Source organism: Xyrauchen texanus, chromosome 40 (genome assembly GCF_025860055.1).
Source record: "Xyrauchen texanus isolate HMW12.3.18 chromosome 40, RBS_HiC_50CHRs, whole genome shotgun sequence".
In the NCBI taxonomy this organism is placed as follows: Eukaryota; Metazoa; Chordata; class Actinopteri; order Cypriniformes; family Catostomidae; genus Xyrauchen; species Xyrauchen texanus.
The window spans coordinates 18,826,388-18,847,186 of NC_068315.1; the positions used below are offsets into that span (position 1 = coordinate 18,826,388).

General features: G+C 42.0%; 1 protein-coding gene across 3 annotated transcripts in view; it reads right to left on the minus strand.

Moving 5' to 3' along the window:
- Positions 1 to 20,799, minus strand: part of LOC127633558 (caskin-2-like) — a 57,269-nt gene that overhangs the window by 10,058 nt on the left and 26,412 nt on the right. For 2 of the 3 annotated variants that reach the window (XM_052112741.1, XM_052112739.1), the window contains exons 8-18: positions 12,637 to 12,745; positions 12,304 to 12,412; positions 11,674 to 11,768; positions 9,485 to 9,602; positions 6,394 to 6,564; positions 4,557 to 4,693; positions 4,006 to 4,084; positions 2,195 to 2,280; positions 1,338 to 1,448; positions 1,063 to 1,164; positions 681 to 819 (exon numbers count right to left, since the gene is read on the minus strand). In XM_052112741.1, the coding sequence (XP_051968701.1) occupies positions 681 to 819; positions 1,063 to 1,164; positions 1,338 to 1,448; positions 2,195 to 2,280; positions 4,006 to 4,084; positions 4,557 to 4,693; positions 6,394 to 6,564; positions 9,485 to 9,602; positions 11,674 to 11,768; positions 12,304 to 12,412; positions 12,637 to 12,745 (1,256 nt within the window). The remainder of the gene's footprint in view (positions 1 to 680; positions 820 to 1,062; positions 1,165 to 1,337; positions 1,449 to 2,194; positions 2,281 to 4,005; positions 4,085 to 4,556; positions 4,694 to 6,393; positions 6,565 to 9,484; positions 9,603 to 11,673; positions 11,769 to 12,303; positions 12,413 to 12,636; positions 12,746 to 20,799) is intronic. The other variant, XM_052112740.1, reaches the window with a different exon arrangement.

Consider the following 20,799-nt stretch of genomic DNA (forward strand, 5'->3'; position numbering starts at 1 on the left):
ACAGTAGGACCAGGCACAGGAAACACTGTAACACAGGACGTGTCGAAGCGGTGCAGGTGGAAGTCCAAAATTGTAAATCTAGTCACCATACACACAAAAGTAACAAATGTTCTGGTTCTTCTTCAAGAATAAACAAAGTAACATTGATGAGTTTGCAGGTTAGTGCATGATGTTGGAGCAATAGCGCAAACGGAATGATCCAAAATAGTATATTATGCAATTTCTCAGTATGTAGCCTTGAATAATAGATTTCATTCAGGCTGTCAAACCACAAAACGACATACTTGTAACTGAAAATACATTGTGTAGGCAATATGAAAGATACATACTGTATACACAATATACAGTATCTTCCAGTGATGGCTAGAGTAAATAATCTATGTCCTTTGATAATGCTAAAATGTTTTTGTTATGACATCTATGTTGTGTTGAATGTGTTGCCTTTGCCTAGGAAGTGTTAACAGAAAAATCTGTAATTCTAAAGTGTCTCCTCGATATAAAGTTAAGCCCCCTTAATGATTTCTCATGCCCTATCAGTCATTTCGGCCCATAGCCTGGCCAGTTCTTCTCAACAGAATCTTCTTAATCGATCAATCAATTGGGTGTTTTTCTCAATCTATCGATCAAGTATATTTATCTATCAGGTATCAGGACTGTGTAGTAAGGACATGTCCACTTACCCAGCTTAGTGATGCCAATTTCCTGCAGATCCTCCCATGTGATATCCTGCACTATGCTGATGGAGTCATACCCATTCTCTGCCAGCTTTATCTGGTACTGTGGCAGCCCAATAGCACTGAGCCATTTGCCAATATCAGACTGAAACAAACAAACAAGTACTGTGTTCTTAACAATAGTGCTCTTATTACTTGATTTGATTAATATCCAGTGTTTTTCCGTCTCTCTTTTGGCATGTAAATGTCAACAACTACCATTTAAATTAGGCAATCATTTGCTGATTAACAACTTAAGCTCTCAATAAGCATTATGACCTTGAACATGTACATATGTATAATGCATATAGAAACTTTAATCTTAAAAGATCAAATATAAATGATTTACTGGAATGTAATCTGGCAACCACTCAGGGATATTCAAGCTGCTGATCTCCATTGAGATCTTCTTGCGATGGCCGGGCTTTGTCACACCAATTGCAGTGAGATCCTAAAACCACAAAAAGAGAAAAATAAATCTCGAAGGCATCTCAGAAACTTGATGACTGTGTTGCCTGTTCTTCAGCTGAATCTGTAGGATGCAGAAGTTAATAACTTGGGGTAGCTGGAAGCAAACACAAGCCTTGGTATCTCTGAATACTGGTATAGAAAGAGATAGCTCACCTCAGGTGTCATTCTGCTGATAGTGGGCACATCATAGCCAGCCGTGAGGAAATTAGATGTGTACTGTTCAAGCTGAAATTCACTGAGCCACTTATAAATAGCCTCAGCATCCTTGAGAGTTCATCAAGCATAATACAATAGAAATTTACATCAAAAAGTGTTGCAGAAATAAAGAGCAAAAGGTGTTTTCTGGTTCTGTAGCATATGGAAGTAATATAGTAATGGAATACTAGATTACTACTTACTGCATACTTCACAGTATACACTTTATACTACCTTATTACTATTTTAAAAAGCAGTACAGTAGGCTTTATTCAAAGTTAAACACTTAAACTGTCATGGGCTGCAATGTTATCACATGACTTCACTAAATTTGGAAAATGACCTAATAAATTGTGTGTTTAATTCAGCGTGTGACGTCTAATTAAAGGGATAGTTCAACCAAAATATTTTTTTTCATTTAGTCATTTGCTCAGCTTCATATTGTTCCAAACCCATATGGCTGTATTTCCTCCATGGAACACAAAAGGAAGTGTTTTATATAATGTCAGAGACTGATAGCCTCAGTCCCCCTTCAATTCAATTGTAAGAAAAAAGTGCAGCAGTGTTTTAGTTTTTGGAAGAACTAACCCTTTAATATCTTTGGAGGGAAAAAAGTTAAGAGATGTAAAAAATCAGTGCAGTAATTATTTCTGGTTCGTCCATCACGGTGGAAATGGAAAGTCCAATCGAGCACACTGCATTATGGTAACAGTCTATTCTATAAATACAGAACATTAAGTATGTACACAATATACACTGCAGTAATAGTATGAGTAATATGTAATATGCTTTTCCCAACATAGTCTTGGACTTACCCTGCCATCTACAAGTTGCTGTGGATGGATGAGATGTTGCTCTCCAGTTCTGGAGCAGTTCTGATGCACCCTACGTCCAAGAGCACCTAAAGTACACACACACACAAACACATTTTCTGTTGGTCAAAGCTATTGCCTTGGGCGGCTGTGGAGGGTGGAATCTAGCTGCAGTGAACAGTGCAGGGGCTTGGTGCAGTCTTTTATACATGCTATTGTACACGTTTGAAGGACTACATGTTTCAGAAGACTGAAAAAAAAATTCTCCTGTTTCCCCAGGCACGGTTTTTAATCTTCATCAACAACAAGTCATACCAGAATAGCACAATCACTGACATTTAGAGAAGAGGACTTATCTGATGAGTGATTGTGTGAGTTTCCAAGTGTAAGAGACAGAGTGGAAAGGTATTGTATAATAATACAGCATATCTGATGACACATATGACTACAAGGATTTGGACAAAATGTGCTTATCATGAACAACATGTTCCAGTGTTCCAAAAATAATCTATATTATATAATGGCAGTCCATTAATCTTGTAACAAAGTATACAGCTATGTACATTTAAATAGACATGTATAATTTGTAAAATGCCTCCCTCCTGTAACTGTCTGCAGTGGAATGAAATGCATCTGAATACTTCTCCAAATGACTCACCTCCATAAAATAAGCTGATATTTAAAGAGTTTCTTGATCTCGTACTTATTTTCAGATCCTTGTTAATCCAAGAACCCTACATATCTTTTGCATCCGTGTCATTAATATTTTCTCTCTCTCTCTCTCTCTCTCTCTCTCTAGATCTTTGGTATTTCTGACTTACGTACAACTTTGTCTCCCTCCCTCCATCACTGTGTCCTTCCCTCCCAGTGAAATCTGACACTGCACTATATATCCTTATATAAAAATGAGCCAATATTTTAAGCTGCTTCACTCATGTCTTTATTGCTGTCTTGGAGAGGACATGTTTCTTATTATTAATTATTTATTTTAAGATAGCTAAAAAAAAACATTCAGTTTCAAAAAGTAAGAAATAAACAGGGCTTTATATTTGTATTATACCATTCTCAAAATATTTATTTTTCATGGGAAGATACAACGTGGCATACACAAGGATATGACCAATAACAAGTGTAAGCTAGACTACATAAACTTTAATATCTAAATGAACAAATGCTTTATAAACTGTGGCCCACTAAAATGGACCACTTCAGGACACTCAGGTTTTATTATTTTATAATATAACTGCATCTAAAAACAAATGATGCTCAGAAGAAAATTAAATTTCTTTAGCTTTCTTTTAACTGCTATAAAACAACTGACCACAATGTGATTTTTAGTGGGTGAAGTTCCCCTCGGTTCACAAAAATGTCCTCGCATAGACACCATCGTTTATTTACAACAAAGGACCTAGTGCACAACATTAGACAACCAGAAAGTGTCCAAATAATCTTTTTCTATATTTTGAATAATATATTGATTGATTTATAATTTGAAATAAAAAAAAAATAATTATTGTGAAATATTTTTCTTGAAAAGTGTATTTATGCGATACTTCTTACAAATAAACATTGCTTGGTTTAATATTGTGTAATAAACTGTAATGGAAAGACATGTTCGTGCATTTTTAAGTGTGACACAAGTGTCCAAATCTTTTGGGGGCCACTAACATCAATTAGTATTTGCACATTTACTAATTCCATCACTCAACCAAAAATCTTTTTCAGAAGCACTTTTTTTAAAATATTTAATTCTATGAATTATCAGGGAGAATAAGCAGTTTGTCAGTAAAAGCTGAAGTGAAGACAGTGCTAACCTGAATGAGGGTCTATCTGTTTGGTTGAGTCAGGCATCTGACAGCACTGTTCTACCAATTCTCCAGCAGAGGGAGGCTGCTGCACAGAGAAAAAAACAACAACACATTATCACATGAAACTGTCTGGCAGAAAGAGTTCACAGAGTGTAAAAGATTTCATACAGAAGCTCTAATTAGATCAAGTGACTATTAATCATAATAATCAGCGTGATCTTAAAGAATAACTCTTATTCAATGTAAAACAGACACTGTTGTGGGGTCATGACACTACTACAGACACAATCATTGAGAGTATGGGGAATAAATCACAGTATGTCACCTATGAGATGAACATTAGTAGTTCTATGGTAGCATAAGTAATTGCAGAAGTTTTAAATGTGGCACAATCAGTCAGTCAGAAGATGTGCCTCACACAGAAGAGATTCTTTTTATCGCTCCCTTGAGAGCACTGTACTAAACATGCAAAGCTGCATATACAATTCAGTGTTTATGTGTTGCATAATTAATGGCAATGAGACTGTGAAGGTGATGTGAGTGAGACTAAAGCCCACCTTTGTGGTGTCCTGAACAGAACCAGGTGACTGATGGGATCCATTGTGTTGTAAGTTCCCCTCAGTGCTCTGTCCACTGCCAGCACTGCGACTACTGCCCATGCTGCCTGCACTACCAACACTGTTCCTGTCTCCTGCTGAAACAAAAACAAAGACAGAGAGAAAGAAAACATTGCAATATTTCACCTCATGATACTATATAGATATTCTAACGGCAAAAATCATTTTGGCAAAAAGAGACCTCGGAGCATGTGTTTGAGAAAATGGACCTTACTGCAGTATTAGGTCAATGAACACTCAATTACTTCTATTCAACCAAAATGCAAACTCAGCATAAATAAAAAAAATACATGTCTCAAACCTTTTTTATTACTTTTGATGTCAGATGTACATATCCTCCATACAGACAGCAAGGGTTTTTGTTTAATACCATATGTATGATAAACACGTTTGAACCAATGTGCGCAATTCCCTCACATGTTTTTGTTTACTTCACTGACACTGACATGCCTATGCTACTTCTATGGCCCTTTGATCAAGTGAAGCAGATAGTTAAGCGTTTGTTGCTCAAAGCATCGAAGACCAATGAAGACGAATGTAAAATAAATGAGTAAAAGCTTGCAGTGTATCACAGTTTTGAATTGCAATACGTGCTTGCATGCTGATTCCCACCTGAGAATCAAATTGAAGGGACATTTTTAAATGGTAACAACTTCTATATAAGAAGCTAGGAGGAGCACAAAGGAACACTGAGAAGGACTAGTGTGAATTAAGCAACACACTATGGCAAGCTGATGGTAGGCTGGCAAACAAACATAGGACAAATCTAGCCTAAGTTAACAGGGACCATGTGAAACAGCTGGACTTTTGGACCAGCAGAAAGTTGTGGGGATGAGACAATAGGCTGGGGAAATACTGAGGATGAACAGCGGTCTGAGGAAATGGACAACTCTTACCATCGAGTAAGGTCCTAAGAACCCAAATATCCACTGGCTCTCTGGGAATAGCTGGCTTACACAGTGCACTGGGACTGTCGGGAAGCAAACCTAGCACACGCAAACGTATTAAAGGGCCAGAGGGGAGTGTCTGAGTGTCTTTGGGCCCAGTTTATAGCATGATAAGGTTTACTGAATCTCATACCAGAGATCAGATGAGTTAGTTTTAGAACAGGGGTCTTCTGTGGCCCTAAAAAATATTTAGACCTTTGAATATTTTTAGCCATTTTGCATTAACTGTGTGATATTATACTCGCACAGGTGTTTGAGAAGAATAACCACAGGGATACTTCATCAAATTAACTAAAGATATGTGTAAAATGTAGCAATAGTTTTGTCTGCATAATATAATATATCATGTATAATATATTGAATAATATATCTATTGTTTTATAATTTGAAGCCTGTAACGTTTTTATGTCTTGTTTAAAAAGTATGCTTGTGCTACTTTACTTTAAATATACTTCTTTAAAATACATATTTATTTCAAACAAATGCCAAATGGTTTGATATTTTGTTATATAATGTAAAGACATTCATAAAATTTTTAGTGTGGCTAAGGTGTCGAAATATAGGAGATCACTGATTACCATCTCAGTGGTGTAGATTCTGTTGTACCCCATAAAGGATGAATGGTCTGGTAGGGAGGAAGACAGTCATCTCAATTTATCCTTTGCTTCACCTGAACCTTAACTTCACAACTCCCACAACTGAAATATTGTGTGTGCTTGTTTTCTTTGCTGTCATAGATTTAAGCTTGGATGAGGTCTTGAGATTAGATTGTGTGTGTATGCAAGTGTGAGTACTTGGATTCATGACTACGAGTCTAATTCTCATGCTACCTGGGTGCTGATCCAGCCCGATCTGGTGAGTCAGGACAGGACGGGTGGATGAGTAAAGAATGTAGGAGTCATCAGTGTGAGAGTTGGGATGAGAACTGTGTGGGGGCAGGACCCTGGAAAGAATGTAATGTCTCTGGATAGGCAGTGATGCCTGCCGGGAGAGAACACCCCCTATAGACACAACATGGAAACACAAATGAGGCACCGTGGCAACACAAATGAATCATGAAAGATGATATGCTCTAAAAGCCAAAAGAGAAAGGTTAACTTTCTCTGAAATGCCACAATCATGTAACATTTAAATTAATGGTTCTCAACTAGTGGGTCACAACACAAAAATTGGTCTGATCTGATAGGGGAAAAACAATGTTGAACGCAAATAATAAAATGCAAGGCCTCTTGTTTCTTTGCCAATGTATCTATCGGCAATATAATGTAATTGGGACCGCCGCATTATGCATTGCTTTGCTGACCTTGTAGGTTCCCCTTGATAGAAGGGCTCTGGTATTTTTGTGCACTTGGAAACAGGGGCATAAATCTAAGACACAGTATCACCTTTTTAATATAACAATTAAATAGACTAAATTAACAGTTATTAAAATAACTGTTTGTCAATAAAATCATTAATGGTTGCACTTAGTTACATTTTATGAGGTGAAGAGCAAATCTGACATCTTCACATCAATTTCTTTGCAATCTTACCAGCTCTTTTGTGCAGGCATTTTGCATGCAGGACACAAGAGGTGCAAAAGGCGCCAGCACAAATGCAATAATGCCCACAATTGCTTCAGCTCAACAGAGTGAAAACAGAGCTTATTTCTGAATGAGGCATTTCCAAGAGTTCGTTTTTCTCCATAAGATAGTTTTTACCACGAACAGAGCACAGCCTAAATGTGAAATTGCTTACTCGTTCAATATTATTTATAGTGATTGCCACACAATGCATATAGGAAATAGGGAGCGATCAATGATAAATTATAGAAAGCGATCGATCAGATCAGATTGTGCTTAAGGGAGCTTAAATAAAGTTATCTCTGTGAGATGTCAATGATACGCAGCAGCCACAAATTATTTTTATATATTTTTACCTTGTGCAATGTGTTCTGTAAGCAGTGACAAAGTCTCATGAACACAAGCACTACTGCTCTGATCCGTGTAGCCTATGGAAAATGCGGAACCCGCAGCCACCGAGGAACCATGTAAAACCGTCTTAAGTTTCTTAAAACATTTTTATAATGACTGGAAAAGAGAGGATTCACACTGAAATAAGATAATATGCCGCTATTTTCTTTAAACTTGAAGAAATTAAGAGTGTAAAGATTCGCAAAACCTAAAAAATAGCGACCGATCAAACAAAAGCATGAACATAATCTTTATTAGATTAGACTAAAAACACTGATTGGCTATTCCACAGTGATCAGATATTGTTGACAAATATTAACTGCACTCAGGCCGTTGCAATTAATATGTTTTTATTACCACAATCCCTTGATGCAGCTCAACCTTCCCCTTGAGCGCAATCTTCGAAGCAGCCACTGGATGCCGCGTGTAGCAAAAAAATGTGTGTCAAAATTGGACTTGGACTGATGAAATTTAGACATTTGAATAAAGATTCCAGCCACAGACATTCTTTTTTACATGCAATACAAATTGTATTTAATTGTGAAAGGTACAATATGAGATCCTCTCAAAAAAATATAAGGGGGCACGTGCTGCCTCCGTTTGAATGGGCATGATGCCTCTGCTTGGAAATATTGCAAATATTTCAATATTTACAATATTTTGACCAGGGTATTTGCCATGCATTAGGCTAGTCATTCACATTTCTGTTTATGCGTTTACAAAACTGTCACATTGTGTCTATGCAGTATAGGTATTATTAATACATTTTATGTTTGATGACATGACAGTATGATTTTAAGGATTTTAATTAACAAAATGATTTTTGTTTACTTTTGTACATTAAAAAATGTTGGTACTGTGTTGGGTTGCCACTTGATGTCTAATCAAAAATCTGAGAATCTCAAGATGAAATAACATAAAACACTGAAAAACAATAAAAGTAACCATTTAAAAGTCTTTTAAGCACTTAACCTTAAAATATTGTTTGCACTCTAATCTCTGTCTTGGCTCAAACTTTTTTAATACAATTGAAACTTTGTATTGTAGCACTTTGTAAGTCGCTTTGGATAAAAGTGTCAACTAAATAAATAAATGTCAATGTATTTTCTCACAAGGTCCATGTCAAAAACAGATAATCTGGAAGGGAGAATAGTGCCCCAGCACAATGAGATGAGAGGCTGGGTCTTCATCCGGAGCGACTTGCTGTTTTGCCTTCATCATCTCCTCTTCAGCAATACTGAGAATGGAGCTTAGAGTGGAGGCTAATTTTGTGTGAGCAGCAGGATGTTAAAGCTATGACATGGCAGAGTGCTGAGTCTGCCGCTGAGCTCACTCTCTCACACAGAACAAAAACCCATCCTCATTTCAAGAAAAGATTTTCTTCTCAGGCCCTAGCAATCTCAGGCCTGCTCCCCTTTTCATGGAGACACAGGGCTCTAAAGCTGATCTGACTGCCTCCAATATGTTCCTGTTAAACCCATTAGAGTGTGTGTCTGTGTGTGTGCCTTTATCAATGGACTACATGTCCACATGTCTAAAGGACTTTACCAGAACTGCACTTCTTGAATATAGACTATTTTGATGTGTACAGTGGGGTTCAAAAGTCTGAGTCCACATTGAAAATCTAGGATTCAAAATCTAATTTAAATCCGGAAAAAAGAGACTTTCTGCGTTCTGCAAAACAAAGTGTTTCAATTCTGTAAGATTGAATATTCTCTACTATTTCTAGATTACTAATCAAATTTGTGATTGATCATGTTAACTCCTTGGTACAAACGGTCGATTTCCTTGCCTCCGTTGATGCACTCAATATGCTATTTGGAAGATATTAAAATAATTATGGAATAACATGGATCATGCATAACATGAAGCAGATCAGCTTGGTCATCCAAAAATAAAAAATTGTATTAAGCGTGACAACAACAAACCAACTTGTGTAATTTGAGCAATAAACTCATATCCAATATACCTGATCTGTGACTAATGATCTCTACAATGGAGGGAGGGAAGTATCCCACACGATCAGTGCCTCTCTGATTGTCGTGGATGTGCCCTTTCCAACGTCCATCCATGTGCTGCTCTAAGACCTGAAACAGATCAATAACATGACAGGATTTCCCGGGCCAACAGCCCTTTCAAACTATGTGACATTCAGTGCATTGAGTGACCTTCTTAAACCATTTTAAAGAACTCAATAGTTAATGGGACATCATTTATTTTTAGATAAGGGATAGTGGTTTAATATTTTTATGGCCTATGATTTAATTATGTCCTTCTTTGCACCCTACACTATTCAACGCCAAGTGACCAGTGTGTCATCCAGTTTTAAATAACAGCCATAGTCTATAAACCTTCATCCCTAACCTCATGCTTGTGATACTTTCTTCATTTGGCTGGATGTATAGCAATAAAAAACACACAGTCCATCTGAAATTATTGTATGTAGGATAAAACAGACCTGTAAATAGGCACTTTGAAATATACAGTGCTTTGTTTCCAGGACTGCTCTTAAAGGTGCACTCAGTGATTCTTCTCATTAAAAAAGTTTTACCCCAGTAGAAATGTATAGTATTTTTGTAAAATATATTTCAAATGGAGGGCGGCACGGTGGTGCAGCGGTTAGCACTGTCGCCTCACAGCAAGAAGGTCGTGGGTTCAAACCCTGGTTGCCCCGGCCTTTCTGTGTGGAGTTTGCATGTTCTCCCCATGTCTGCGTGGGTTCTCTCCGGGTACTCTGGCTTCCTCCCACCATCCAAAAAGACATGCAGGCTAGGTTAATTGGTGTCTCCAAAAAAATTGCCCTAGGTGTGGATGTGGATGTGGATGTGGATGTGGATGTGGAGGTGAGTGTGAGTGTATGTCTGTCTATGTGTGGCCCTGCGATGGACTGGCGACCTGTCCAGGGTGTCCCCTGCCTTTCGCCCAATGTTAGCTGGGATAGGCTCCAGCCCCCCGCCTGTACACAGGATAAGCGGTTGACGATGGATGGATGGATATTTCAAATGAGATGAAGGCATATCAGGAGCCTAATAAAAGCTGTTTTATTGTTTACTTTCAATTCTATTTCTATTATGATTTTAAATATAATGCATTTTCACAATGGCATTTGTAACCAAAAACTATTGCTTTTCATCATGCTGCATCCACGCCACTAGATGTCAGTATAATTATAACACAACTGCAATATGTGTTTTGTATATTAGAAACCCTATCTAAAAATACATGTTGTGGAACAACCAACTGAGAAAAAATCCTTGTTAGTGTATCTTACTTGGCCAACATAAACTTGATTCTGATTCATATCGGCCAGTGCAACATAAACAACATTTTCAGTGAAAATCTTAACATCAGTTGGACATTCACGAGCGCTAGAGAGGAGCTTGTTTCACAGTGGCACATATGTTCAAACAAGAACTTGTGTTGCTTTTGTAACACTGCAAGTTCTTGTGTGAGCACATAAATGTTTTTTAAATTGAAACAGCAAACATGGTAAGCATGTTCAAATATATACAGTAATACAGACATTACAAAAAAGCACAAGAACACTGAATTATGAAAAAATACCTGCTAGCTTTTAAAAACATTTTATACAAAAAGATATATCTCTCTGTAGATATAGCCTACTGTATTTATCTATAATGCCGCACTGCCACAAAAGCACAGTTGCGTTTTATGCTAGCAGAAATGGCAGCCTACAGCTATCCAGACAGACAGGGAGTGAATAATGACCTAGCATACCTGTTGCACTGTGCCTCAGGCTTCACTCTACTGTACAGACACTGAACATAAACAAGCCTTTCAGTGGGGGGAGAAGCACACTGTTATGAAACTAGGATGAACCAACACTACTTCAGCACAAACAACTCAAGCTGCGCTTCATTCATTTGCGTCAGATATCAAATGCTGATTGACAAGGACCTGTTGCAGCAGGCTGGACCACAGCTAAAGTATTCTCTGCTGGGAACACCAAATTACCGTCCTCGCTTATTCACTTTACTAATAATCTTTATGTTCAGTATATGACGATATCGATTAGAGATATTATATAGGCCTATTACATAACACACACATTATACACCACCATGATTATCCGTATCAAATTAGGACACCTCATGTGAGAAATAGTAGATAGTTTGCATGGAAAATAATCAAGCCTACCATGATTACATCTCCTGCCTGGATGTTGAGTGCAGTGGGGTCGTGGAGATTCCAGTAGTCCTTCAATGCTCTCACCTGCAGTGCTCCACTGGCATCTAATGTCAAAATATTCATGTCTTCAAAATGCTTTACCGCCCCAATCAATATGGATTCCTGAGGCTGTAACTAATGTGATCTTACAGTAAACAATTGAAGGTCCCCTGCCCATGATACACAACCTGAGAACCTAAGAATTTTAGACAAAAATGGAGAGATGTTCTGAGTTGAAATAAGCTTAAAGAGCATTAATATAGTGTTTAAATACCCTAAAGCTCGGAGCACATCTCCTGAATATTTAATGGGAAGCTGAGCTAAGAACAGGGAGACTAAACACCTCTCATCTTCAAATACAGCTCCTTCTGCCAAGTTTTGTGTTCATTTCAAAGTGCACACTTCAAAGACAACAAGTTACTGGATTACAGGTGGCATGGTAGAACAGAACAGTTCTTCATTTAACACTTACAGATGCACACAAGCCTGTTGAACCAGACACACACAAAAAAAACTTTTAGAAGCATCTCCAGGCATGGGAGAGAGAGAGAGAGAGAGAGAGAGAGAGAGAGAGAGAGAGAGAGAGATTTTCTGAGTCACCTCTAAGGAGTTGTTTGATTTCTCTGCTGGCGTGTGAAGTGGTGAACTGGTTCACAATGTCCAGGGCTGTTTGGTTGTAGGTGTTGCGGATGTTCACATCAATTCCAGCCTAAGTGGTATACATTACATTGGATTAAATCGGTCAGAAGCATGGTTAATAGTATAACAAAATTAGTAAACACAAAAGTAATGTCATGGTGTCCGATATACTGTAATTGGACAGTGGTGGACAATCTTCATAGTAGCTGCTACCACAGTTGTATGCACTGCTGTATAACTATGCACAACACTGTTTTCTGGTTTTCGTATTTGAGAGAACAATATGTCACTTACATCAAGCAGTAGTTTAACTACTTCTGTTTTCCCGTAGAGGGCAGCCTCGTGCAGAGCCGTTCCAGCTTTAGTAGTTCTGTTGACGTCAATCCCAGCTTTCATCAGCAGTCTAAAAATGAGTGATAGACCACAGCCACACATGAGCCATCCTGTCCACAAGATACGAACAAAATCCCTCATGTCTTTAATAAACTATGTAAGGGATAATATACAGCTAGTCACTATCACAAAAATAAACCCTGAAAGGGTGATCAGCACATTGTATCACCCTGAAGGGGGTTATTTTTGTGATAATGACCAGCTGATTGTACATTATATTGCAAATTACATGTTTTTTTATTAAATAAATAAAATAACATTAAATATTTATCTGACTTAAAAATATATTATGGGAGAAGAAAGGGACACTAGAGTGAAACGAGAGGCACTAGCACAGCTGTGTAGGAAATTGTATCCCTGGGACATTATACAGTTTAGTGGTTATTAAGTAAGCGATAATGTACAGTCAGCTGCATGTTATCGCAAAATAAACCCTGACAAGGTCATCAGGATCCCGACGTTCTGTTAGTGTTAATTAATGAACATCTGACTGCTCATTATGCATCTTATTACAATACTACTTGCCAAATAAATAAATGCACATGAAACATTGATTTGAGTAGAAATTATTTTATTAGCTCACTTGTAAGATCGTACAGTGATCCGAGAAGCAGGAAAGATGGCTCAGATACCCAGATGAGCGGTCTGATATGTGTATGTGCGGTTGTTACTGAGAAATATCCGATCACTAGATGGCGCCTGTTACGTTCCAGGACGTTACGTATTTTGTGATATGTTGGGTGCATACATGTTTGTCTGTCTGTGTTGTGTTCTGCTCCTCTAGGATAAGTTGGAGCAACTGTTGCAAATCAACGTGCTTGAGTTTTCTGATTGGTGCCTGTGGCCGTGTGCTCCGTTATAAAGGCTATCCAGTTTGGAGTTACGAGAGAGACGTTTACTACCAGCTCTCTTGCTGAGTCTCTTTCCTCTTGTCCCAGACGCTGAATAGTTTATCTCTGTGTTATATGCTGTGTGAGGTATTGCAGCTTTGTATAAAGCTGTTGTAAGGGAGTCATATTGCACTGATTACAGATGGACATTCACTGTTACCCCTGAGTGCGGCGGGCATGTTGTAAAATCTTGTTTCTTTGTTTAATTAGTTATTTTAGGAAGCTGTAGGGAGGAGGGTGCCAATTATTTTGTACAGCTTTTTCTCCTGTTTATGGTTAGAGAGGGAGTTGGGTTTAGATTTGTCTTTTATTTGCATCTTTGTTTTGTATCTAGATTATTTAGTCGAGTAACACAAGTAGACTTCTTTTGTTTGTTATTTTGACATTGCCCCCTCCTGAAATTAATTTATTGCTTCCTTGTATGATTCCTAAGTTTCTGTTCCCCAAATAAATCTATATTATTGATCTAATATATTGTGTGTTCAATAGTGCTGGGATGGAAAAACAGGGGCTCAACAACACTAGCTAAGAAATGTTAACCCTATTAAATCATTTAGTTTCCTTAATTCTTAAATTTAAACTGTTCCTCCTCTACTCTAGACAGGGGAGAACGTAACAAATTCTCATCACTTCCAAAGGCAAGACTCAAGCACGTTGATTTGCAACAGGTGCTGCTACTTATCCTAGAGAAGCAGAACACGACACAGACAGACAAACATAAATGCACCCAACATATCACAAAATAAGTAACATTCTGGAATGTAACAGCGCCTTTCACCAAAATCCGAGTATTTCAGAAAGCAGTGTAATAAAAAAATATTTGCCCACAGAATGCTGTGATTGACCAATCAGAATCAAGTATTGTAGAGCGCTGTGTCATAAAATACTATAATCTAGAGCACAGTTGACTTTCGGTCAACATTTATCTAATACAGGTGAGTTCTGGTCTTATTGAAGAGGCATGCTCTTGTTTTAAGGAATTAATTCCACAGTAAATATACACAGAAACACAGATGTGTTCTTTGTAAATACAGAGGCCGTATTCTGTGAAGTATTAAGTTTATGTTATATTAGGCAATCACAGCAGTATTTATGAAACAAAGTAAATAGTTGCTTTAGTAACCTAAGTGAGAGTTATTTCTGTTTTGCCTCCAGTAATAGAACTACAAACTAAAATCAACACCAAAGACTGCACAGTGAGTGGGGAACCCAGAAGCAACAGGACAAAGTTCAAGACCACCAGCAATGGGTCAAATGTCATAGCAATTTAAACTCTCTGAGCAACAAACAAGAGCCCCTACATCATCAATAAACTTTACATACTGAGTGTCACTTCAGGATTCAGTATCAAAGCAGCAGTGCTGTTTTCATTTTATAAACTTTCAACTTTTGTTGATTATACTAACTGAGCAGATTAAAAGGCCTTATGTAAAACAGTACAAGGAAACCAGCGTCAACTTAAAGGGTAAGTCTTTTAATCTTTTCTTTAAAGGGTATGCAGAGACAGTCTTTTCTTCTTTCTCCCGTGCTCCGTCGCTCCTGCCCTTTTTATGCCGCTCTCCTCATGTTACTGCAATCAGACACAGGTGTTAGTCATCATTTAGCTCAGGTGTGAGCGCCCTTACCGCTTTTCTCTCCCGGACGGGCGCTTGACCACGCCCCCGCTGCCACATACCCCCACCGCCCGACTCAGGCCGGGGCGTCATCCGGCCTGCCTACCACTCCCCCCCCATTTCTGGAGAGGAAGTCAGCGGCAGCCATCTGCACCCCCGGTCTGTGGACCACCTTGAACTTAAAAGGCTGGAGGGCCAGATACCAACGGGTGATCCGGGCGTTCAGTATCTTTCATGCGGTGGAGCCACTGCAGTGGGGCGTGATCCGAGCAGAGGGTGAAGGCTCGCCCCAGCAGGTAGTATCGGAGGGTGAGGACCGCCCACTTGATGGCCAAACACTCCTTCTCTACGGTGCTGTACTTAGTCTCCCTCAAGGAGAGCTTCCGGCTAATGTACAGCACCGGGCGTTCCTCTCCCTCCACCAACTGCGAGAGCACGGCGCCCAACCCTCTGTCTGAAGCGTCCGTCTGCAAAACAAAAGGGAGAGAGAAGTCAGGTGCATGCAAAAGCGGCCCCCACAAAGTGCAGCTTTAATCTCTGTAAACGCCTGTTGGCACTGCTCTGACCACTGGACCGGATCTGGAGCCCCTTTTTAGTAAGGTCAGTCAGCGGGCTGGTGACATCCGAATAATTAGGTACAAACCGTCTGTAATAGCCAGCCAGCCCCAGGAACTGCCTCACCCCCTTTTTGGTCTTGGGTATAGGCAAGTCGCAATCGCCGCGGTCTTGTCAATTTGGGGTCGCACCTGGCCATGACCCAAGTGGAACCCCAGATACCGTACCTCCACACGCCCAACCGCGCACTTTTTCGGGTTTGCCGTGAGCCCCGCCCGCCGCAGCGATCTCAGGACGGCCCTCAGATGTTGCAAGTGCCGCTGCCAATCATTGCTATAAATGATGATATCATCTAGATAAGCAGCGGCGTAAGCAGTATGCGGTCTGAGGATCCTATCCATGAGAAGCTGAAACGTGGCTGGTGCCCCGAACAAACCGAAAGGAAGCGTCACGAATTGGTGTAATCCGAACGGCGTGGTGAAGCCCGTTTTTTCACGGGATATTGGTGTCAAGGGGATCTGCCAATAACCCTTCGTTAGATCCAAGGTCGAATAAAACCGAGCAGAACCTAACCGATCGAGCAGTTCATCAACACGGGGCATTGGGTACGCGTCAAATTTAGACACCGCATTGACTTTTCTATAATCCACACAGAAACGTACAGACCCGTCGCTCTTGGGAACAAGGACGACCGGGCTGGACCAATCGCTGTGAGATTCTTCTATTACTCCCATGTCCAGCATCGCGTCCAATTCTTCCCGAACTATTTTCTTTTTATGTTCGGGCAAGCGATAAGGGCGGCAACGTACCACTACGCCCGGCTCGGTCTCGATGTGGTGTTGTATGATGTCTGTACGGCCCGGTAGAGGAGAGAACACGTCTGCAAACTCCTTTTGTAGTTCGGAAACCTCTGCGAGTTGGCGTGGTGAGAGGTGGTCTCCACAAGGAACCGGGGTGTTAGGATCGCAGGCTTTGTTTACCTCCGGTCCGAGCTCCGCCCTCTCCGGAACTACCGTTGCCAACGTCACAGAGGCCGCCTCTTCCCTCCACAATTTCAGGAGGTTGAGGTGATATATTTGACGCGCGCCCCCTCTATCGGTACGTTTAACTTCATAATCGAGGTCCCCTACTGCGTCGTGTGACCTCAAAGGGTCCTTGCCACTTGGCGAGTAATTTTGAGCTCGATGTTGGGAGTAATACAAGCACTTTATCTCCGGTGCAAATTCCCGTAGCTGAGCACCCCTGTCATACAGCCGGCGTTGGCGTTCTTGAGCCTGGAGCAAATTCTCCTGTGTTAATTGCCCCAGTGTGTGGAGTTTTGCTCGAAGATCAAGAACGTATTGAATTTCATTTTGGCACTAGAAGGTCCCTCCTCCCAAGTTTCACGGATGACGTCGAGGACCCCGCGTGGGCGTCGTCCGTACAGCAGCTCAATGGGGAAAATCCCGTGGAGGCTTGCGGGACCTCTCGTACTGCGAATAACAGGGGGTCCAGCCACTTATCCCAATTCCTAGCGTCTTCGTGCACGAATTTACTGAATCATATTTTTGAGTGTTTTATTAAATCGTTCCACCAGCCCATCCGTCTGAGGATGGTACACGCTAGTGCTGAATCGACTTAACGCCCAATAATTCGTAAAGTTCGCGAAGTGTTCGTGACATAAACGTAGTGCCTTGGTCGGTGAGGATTTCTTTCGAACCCCCACCCGGAGATTATCTTGAAGAGTGCCCGGCAACACTGCGTGCTGAGATGTTGCTCAGAGGCACTGCTTCCGGATATCGCGTTGCGTAATCCACCAGGACTAACACAAAGCGATGTCCGCGTGACGTCCATTCTAATGGCCCGACGAGGTCCATTCCAATTCTCTCGAAGGGAACCTCGATCAATGGAAGGGGGCGCAAAGGCGCTTTTGGGGTGGCCGGTGGGTTTACCAGCTGACATTCGCGGCACGCCGCACACCACCTGCGGACGTCGCCGCCAATGCCCGGCCAATAGAAACGGGCTATTAGACGGAAAAGTGTTTTCCGTTCCCCTAGGTGACCGGCCATAGGATTATAGTGAGCCACCTGGAAAACCATTTCCCGGCGGCTCCGTGGAATCAACAATTGTGTCACCTCCTCCTTTGTTTGAGCGTCCTGCGTCACTCTATATAACCGATCTTTAATAAGTGAAAAATACGGATATGAAATGGCAACACCCGGCCGGAGTTGTTGACCATCGATTACTCTCACTTGGTCAAAGGCGTGCTTAAGGGTTTCATCCCGCGACTGCTCCAAGGGGAAGTCCCCCTCAGGGAACTCCCTGAGAGGAGGGGTGACCCCCTCGCCCCTTCCCTCATCACTCGGAGCAGCCGAGGACGGCCCCGGCTCCGCCTCCCCTGCCAAAGCATCGCACATCACACACCTCTTCACTTTCATGCAGGACCCATCTGCACAAACTCCCTCTAATACATTTCTAAACTTCGGCCAATCAGTACCCAAGATTAGCGGATGGGTGAGGCGGGAACTAACCGCTGCCTCCACACTATGTTTTTCTCCCCGGAATTTGATTGCTAAAGTCACCATGGGGTACTTGTGAATATCCCCATGCACACACCTCACCCTCACCCGTTTAGCTGTGCCCAAAGCCCCGGGTTGAACCAAGCGTTGGTGGATGGTGGTCTGATTACAGCCGGTATCCATCAATGCTTGGTATGTACCCCCTGAATCCTTACCGGGACCCGGTACGCTCCAGCCCGACCGGGGGCAGCCTGCGGGACATCGGAGACCCGCACCACCGTCCCCACCTCCATCAGCGGACACTGATCCCGGAAGTGGTCCGGGTCTCTGCACCTCCAACAGACCGGCCCAGGCGCCACGGCCGCACCCGTGCTGGCGGGCGCCACCACCTGAGGAGGAGAGCGGCTGAAGGACGGGGAAGGGTTAGGTGGGTTCTCCCACGGCCGGGAAGTTGGCCTGATGTATCCTCCACGCTTGCGGGGGGCAGGAACGGGCCCTGGGGAGAGAGCAGAGCGAGAGGGAACGGGGGGGGGGGGGGAAGCAGGGGAAGACACAGGGGAAGGGGAGAGAGAGAGAGGGGGGGAGGGCTCATCTGCACTTGGCATCGCCGCCAGGTGGTCCTCCGTGAGCTGAACAGCTGCCTCCAGCGACGCCGGGCGGTGGCACTGGACCCATTCCGCCGTTCTCCTGGGCAGTCTTTGCGTAAATTGCTCCAGTACCACCTGATCGATGACTCCCTCGACGTCGCGGTCCCCCGCGAGCAGCCACCGCCGACAAGCGTCCCGGAGCCGTTGAACAAACGCAAACGGGCGGTCGGACTTCTCCAGCTTCATGCTCCGGAAGAGCTGGCGATTCTCTTCCGGGCTCCGACCAACCCGCTGCAGAATGGCCCTCTTCAGGTCAGAGTAAGCCAGGAGGTTCGTCGCTGGCAGTTGTTGTGCCGCGAGCTGTGCTTCCCGGACAGGAGAGGAATTAAACGGGCTGCCCACTGTTCGGGCGGCCAGCCCCAGATTTCAGCCGTCCTCTCAAACAGGTCGAGGAAGGCCTCAGGATCATCTGCCACCCCCATCTTCTGTAACATGGGCGGGGGCAGCGTAGCGTGGGTGTCCGGGGTCGCGGCTGGGGCTGACGCAGCCTCCTGGCTGAGGAGGCTCCGGATAGCGAGTCGGTCCTCTGCCTGAGCCCGCATGACCTCGAAGAACCGCCGATCTTAATCCTGCCGGAGCTCAAGCAGGGATTTTTGGTGGCCTTGATGGAGATTAGCGAGGGACTGGAGGATTTCCGCCAGCTGGGAGGACTCTATGGGGCGACCTTGTTCCATCACAAAAAAAATGGTCCCGGGTTTCGGCACCAATGTAAAACAGTACAAGGAAACCAGCATCAACTTAAAGGGTAAGTCTTTTAATCTTTTCTTTAAAGGGTATGCAGAGACAGTCTTTTCTTCTTTCTCCCGTGCTCCGTCGCTCCTGCCCTTTTTATGCCGCTCTCCTCATGTTACTGCAATCAGACACAGGTGTTAGTCATCATTTAGCTCAGGTGTGAGCGCCCTTACCGCTTTTCTCTCCCGGACGGGCGCTTGACCACGCCCCCGCTGCCACACCTTATTTTTCTCTAAAAGAGCTAGTTCACCTAAAAATAATCATATGAACTACTTCTTATTATTTCCATTTCAGTGCTTCATCAGAGCAATTGTTTATCAATGCATGACGCCTAAAATGTTGGTCTGTTCATCACACAAACCTATTGTATGGCTTCAGAAGACTTGGAGTATAAGGTACACATCATATGGACTACTTATATGGTTCTTTTTTGTCATTTTTGAGCCTGACAACTCCATCCCCTTTCACGTTCATTATATGTAAAGAGCATCCTGCACATTATTCAAAATTTCTCCTTTTGTGTTCTACTGAGGAAAGAAAGTCAGAAGAGTTTTGAACAACATAAGGGTTTGTAAATTACGGAATTTGTATTTTTGGGTAAACTATTCCTTTAAGAAGTCATCATGACAATAATAATTCCACCTCTGCAAAATGCTGATAATTCAGTTAACTAATTCCTTATTTGAACATCACAAAGTATTAACTTCCTACTAAAATCTTTTTGTTCAGTATAAAGTAATTCTATTCACAAGGAGATTAAGTAACTGAATGCTTTATAATAATAAGCTCAATGCAGCCTCCTGTTACCTCTGTCCATCCTTTCTGCGTTTACAAGCTGCATTCCAGAAAAGCAACAGAAGGGAGAACGCTGCAGCATGAACTTTATATGGTTACTGCTAAAAGAGCATGTCAGAGCAGCTGACTAGCCAGTGTAACCCTATTCGGCCTCATTCCTATGCATGTTAACATTACTGCGCTGTCAAGGGCTTCTCACTACACACACACACACACACACAGACGGGAGGGCAGCTTAAGTCAACACATGCACACACACCCAAATGCACGCACAATTTCTCTGCTACTCATCTATCTACTTTCCTCTCCGTCTGTCCACACACTCATTCCACAC